The sequence below is a fragment of the Mesoplodon mirus genome, assembly GCF_964341445.2.
Source record: "Mesoplodon mirus genome assembly, contig: SUPER_3_unloc_2, whole genome shotgun sequence".
NCBI classification, from domain to species: Eukaryota; Metazoa; Chordata; class Mammalia; order Artiodactyla; family Ziphiidae; genus Mesoplodon; species Mesoplodon mirus.
In genome coordinates, this window is record NW_028295808.1 from 272,012 (window position 1) to 276,333 (window position 4,322).

The window sequence follows — 4,322 nt, forward strand, 5'->3', positions numbered from 1 at the left end:
CAAAAAAAAAAAAAAAAAAAAAAAAAATCAAAGAATAGCGGGATAGTGAAGGAGAGCTTCCCAGACCATAGTCTGACTTTGAGCCATGGCCCTGGGGGGCAAAGCCAGAAAGGAGTGGAAGCCAGATGGAGCAGTGCTGTTGGCGCTGAGCATGCGTGTGAGGCGGGGCTGCCCTTGCCTGGACACTGGGTCTCAGACTGTGGCACAGCTGACATCACAGAATCCACTGTGAGGCTACGGCTGGGCTTCGGGACCTAGAAATTCAGACAAAACACTGCATGCGTTCTCAGACTGTATGTTTTTTTTATTTAAATTGCAGTAAGGAAGCTGAAATGGGCTCTCCAGGGGTATTTCCCAGAGCCCTGTTCCCCTTTGCAGCTCCCAGCTCTAGGTCCTATTGATGGGCTTCAACGGTCACTGGCTCCATGGTCTCAGATGTCACACCGGTGATTTCCAGGCCCTGGCCACTCTCTGCTGTCTCTGTCATGGCCTCCACTCGGGTCCCTTCCACTGGCTCCGCCAGGATGATCCCATGTTTATTTCGTGATGAGGCCACTGTCTTTTTTGTAAGTCTGGCTCTCACATTCCTGAAGAAAGAGCTGATCCTGCTGAGTATGTTGGTGGTGGGACCTGAACGCGCTGGAGATAAGCTCCTGCCCGATTTGTGCGAGGTCTTGGACTCACTGGTGATAGGAGCACGGCTGATGCCTTTGGGAGCAGCGCCCTGCTCGCTGCCCCCCGGGCTGCCGTGGCCTTTGGCCTTTTGGTCCTCTCTAGTGGCTCTGCGGCCGCCTGAGCACGGGCCAGCTGCTTTGGGGATTGTCTTGCTCCCCGCTGCCTTGTGGTGGCTTTCCACGGAACTGCAGAGCTTGGGGCTCGTCAGAGCTCTGTCCTCTCCCCAGTGCTCCCTCCTCTCCCTTCTTCCCTTGCGGGCCTGGGACACTCTCTGTGAGCTGCCATCCTGTTCGCTCACTTTGCCTTCCTGTCGCAAGCTTGAGACGAGGGTCCCCTCATCGTCCTTGTCGGCTCTTGCTTTGACAGTCTTGCTTGTAGGTTCTGCTCCGACCACAGTCATGCCGGCCCCTGGGGAGAGGCTGGTGGACGTGCTGGAAGCATACTCTGAATTGTTCTCAGCACCTGCCAAGGCCGTTTTCCCGCTCCTCAGGGATGTTGTGGCAGTGTCCCCAGTGGCTCTGTTGGTTTTGCTTCCTCCGGGCCCGTCGCTGGCTGTGGCTGCTATGGCCGTGCTCTGCTCTTCAGCGGCAGGAGACTTGATCACTGCCGTGCTCAAAGCACCCGCTGCGGTGCCTCCTGCGATCCCTGCTGTCTCCACCTTAATCGTTGACTGCGATGCTGATGCTTTGTCGAGCCCTGTAGTAGGTTTTGCTTTCGCAGTGGCCACATCGGGCATGGTATCGGGCTTGTGGGAGTCCAGTTGGATTCCGTGCCCCCCAGCAAAAGCTGCAGGCGTGGCCCCGGCCACCTCAGGGCACGTGTGCAGGCTGCTGACGTTCACCTGGTCCTGATGCCCCTTTCCTTGGAAATCCTCCACGGCCGGGCTCCTCCCGTCCTGCTGCTCCCCGAACACAGGCATGCAGGGCATGTCCCAGACGGGAACGGCATAGGTGTTGCTTTCACTGTCCACTGGTGGTCGCAGGAGGTAAATCAGCTGTTCCCAATCGGCGAAGAGGTCTTCCCGCGCGTCCAGAGGGGGACACAGCTGCAGGTAGAAGCAGCGGCCAGTGGCAAGCTTCACACGCAGCTGTTGTTTCTCACGATTGTGAGTGGAGATCCTCACGAACTCCAAGGGAAGGAGCCTGGTGAGCTCTAAGGTCTTTGCAGCCTTGTGGCTCTTGCCCTTGGTGGCCTGGCTGCGCTCGGCGTGCTTTTCACAGCCGGTGGCCCGTTGGGCCAGCAGCATGATGTCTGGGAGCGGGAGGACGGGGCTGGTGGATGTGATGCCCATGGTCACCAGGCCGCCCCAGTTGTGCACGTCAATCGCTTCTCCCCTCTTCGTGACCTGGATGAAGTCGCTCTCGAATATCGGCGCGTACTTGAAATGGTCGTATTCGCCCTTGTGCAGTTGCTGCTGCAGCTTCCCCGTGGTGGTGTTGAACAGGTCCACCCAGGTGCTGCTCCGGGCCGTGTGATACGGGAGCAGAGAGTCCCCACTCATGGCTGTCTTTGATCACGACAGGCAGCGCGGTTAAGGCGGCTCCCTGGCCCTTCCCTCCCTCGGCCTCACTGGCAGAAGAGCGAGCTGTGATGCTCCTGCGTCACACACGCGGCCCTGTGGCAGGTCTTCCAAGCCCGCCCCACAGGCCCCCACGTTTGCCTCCGGGTCTCCCAGAGGCAGGGGTGTGTGTAGGGGCACAGATGATCACAGTTGGGACGCTGTAGGGCGCCTGGAGCCCAGGCTGAATCTCTTCAAGTGTGTCGAGAGGTACGGTAGGCTCCCCCTCCGCCTCACCTCACTTCTGCTTCTGGGTTTTTATCTCCCCAAGAGGCTGTGGTGAACTTCCGTCCTAGTGAGAGAAGTAACCACTTTGTCAGCCTAACCCCCTGGCACAGCCTATTTATCCTCTGATGCCCTTTGTGACCTATCAGTGTCACAAAGCCCTTTGTGACCTATCACTGTCACAGAGCCCTTTGCCTCATCCCCCAGCTGCCCCCTCAGGGCAGGGCCCCCATCCTCTCCCAAACACCCCATTGCCCCCACGGAGGACAGGCCCATCCTGCCAGGGACTCAGGTGCGTTACCAAAATAAAAATGTCTTCAAGTGGGAAAGTTTTGTGTGGGTCCTTTTTCTTTTCCTCCCCCAAATTCAGCTACTGGATGAAATCTATAGCAATGTAAGACGATGGGATCAATTTGAACCATTTAAGCTCATGGTTTAATTGTATCGAATAGGGCAGAGTTGGCAGTGGCGGTCCTTACTCTGTCCTTTCATAAAATCTCAGTAAACGTGGACGATGGTGAGTGCCAGTTCCCCTGTGAAGCCTTCCCTAACCCAGAACTCCTTCCCATGCCCCAGACCCCCTCCTCTGAAGAGATCCAGTCCCCAAACACACGTCTCTCATTGTATTTGTCACTCAGAGTTGTGATCATGACTCGTGCTGTCCTGTCTCCTCCACCATCTGTGTACCTCTGTGCAGGACCGGGGTGGCACACTGTCTGAAAGTTGTTGCACCGAGGTAGCTCCCTCTCTGCACCATCACCTGCCACCTTGAGCAAGTCCTTCAAATGCTCTGAACTTCCGCTTGCTTATCCGCAAAGTGGAAAGACGTGAGAATCGGAAGGGGGCACACACATTCAAGAACTTTATAAACAGCTAAGGGCTATGCACGTGTTGTTTTTCCCGTAAATTTATTTTATTTTTTATTGTTGGCTTCTCTTGTTGGGGAGCACGGGCTCTAGGCGTGCGGGCTTCGGTAGTTGTGGCTCGCGAGCTCTAGAGCACAGGCTCAGTAGTTGTGGCGCACGGGCTTAGTTGCTCCGTGGCATGTGGGATCTTCCTGGACCAGGGCTCGAACCTGGGTCCCCTGCGTCGGCAGGCGGATCCTTAACCACTGCGCCACCAGGGAAGTCCCTGTGCACGTGTTTTTAATGCATTTTCTTCCTTCAGACTAGTGTTTCCCTGCACTTGCCTGTGTGGAAATCATCAGATCAAAGGAGTGTGATGTGATCTTTTTGTAATTTCTCCTCCTTGGGTCCAAGGAAAAGCTGGTGGAGAGTAAAGCATTAATTGCGGCTCCCTGCAGCTCCTAGTCTTCTGGGAAACTCTGGGTTAATTCTGGGGTCAGGAACCTTGTTTGGCCAGGGGAAACAGTGCATATGTGTAGGTCTTGGGCTGGCTCCCTTTCTCATCAGTGCTCCCCACCAAGTGCCCACCATTCCGTCCACCAACAGAAGAGACCTCTCCCCAGCCTCCCGTGATGAGGTCTGTGGAAGTCACAAACTGGAGGTCCAATCAACAAGGATGCTCTGACCTAACAAATACTCTCCCTCATGTGAGGTTTAAGGATTTGGTTTTGGAGCCCCAGAAGAAAAAAGTTCCTGCAGATTTGGTGTGGAGAAACCCTTGTGAGCAGGGCATTCAAAAGTTGAATTAGTGGCTGGAGGAGGACTGGATGCTGGACGTTCCAGGAGTGAACGCTGGAATTCCAGGTGGGAGCCTGTTTCTGGCCGCAGCCCGGGTCATGCCACAGGCTAGAGGTAGAAGCCTGGGAGCCAGACACAGCTCAAGGGTGGACTGGATGCTCTCGAGATAAGGCCAGCTAAGAGCTGTGAGCTCACTGAAGTTCGAAAACCGGCTCCCGGCC

General features: G+C 55.9%; 1 protein-coding gene across 1 annotated transcript; it reads right to left on the reverse strand.

The window, feature by feature from the left end:
- Positions 1-394: 394 nt before the first annotated feature.
- Positions 395-2,176, reverse strand: LOC309801666 (Golgi-associated RAB2 interactor protein 6-like; the record flags this gene model as incomplete). Its single annotated transcript, XM_082646741.1, has 3 exons — positions 395-790; positions 1,046-1,105; positions 1,454-2,176. The coding sequence occupies 3 exons, from the start codon at positions 2,174-2,176 to the stop codon at positions 395-397; spliced, it is 1,179 nt and encodes a 392-aa protein (XP_082502867.1).
- Between the last annotated feature and the right edge of the window lie 2,146 nt (positions 2,177-4,322).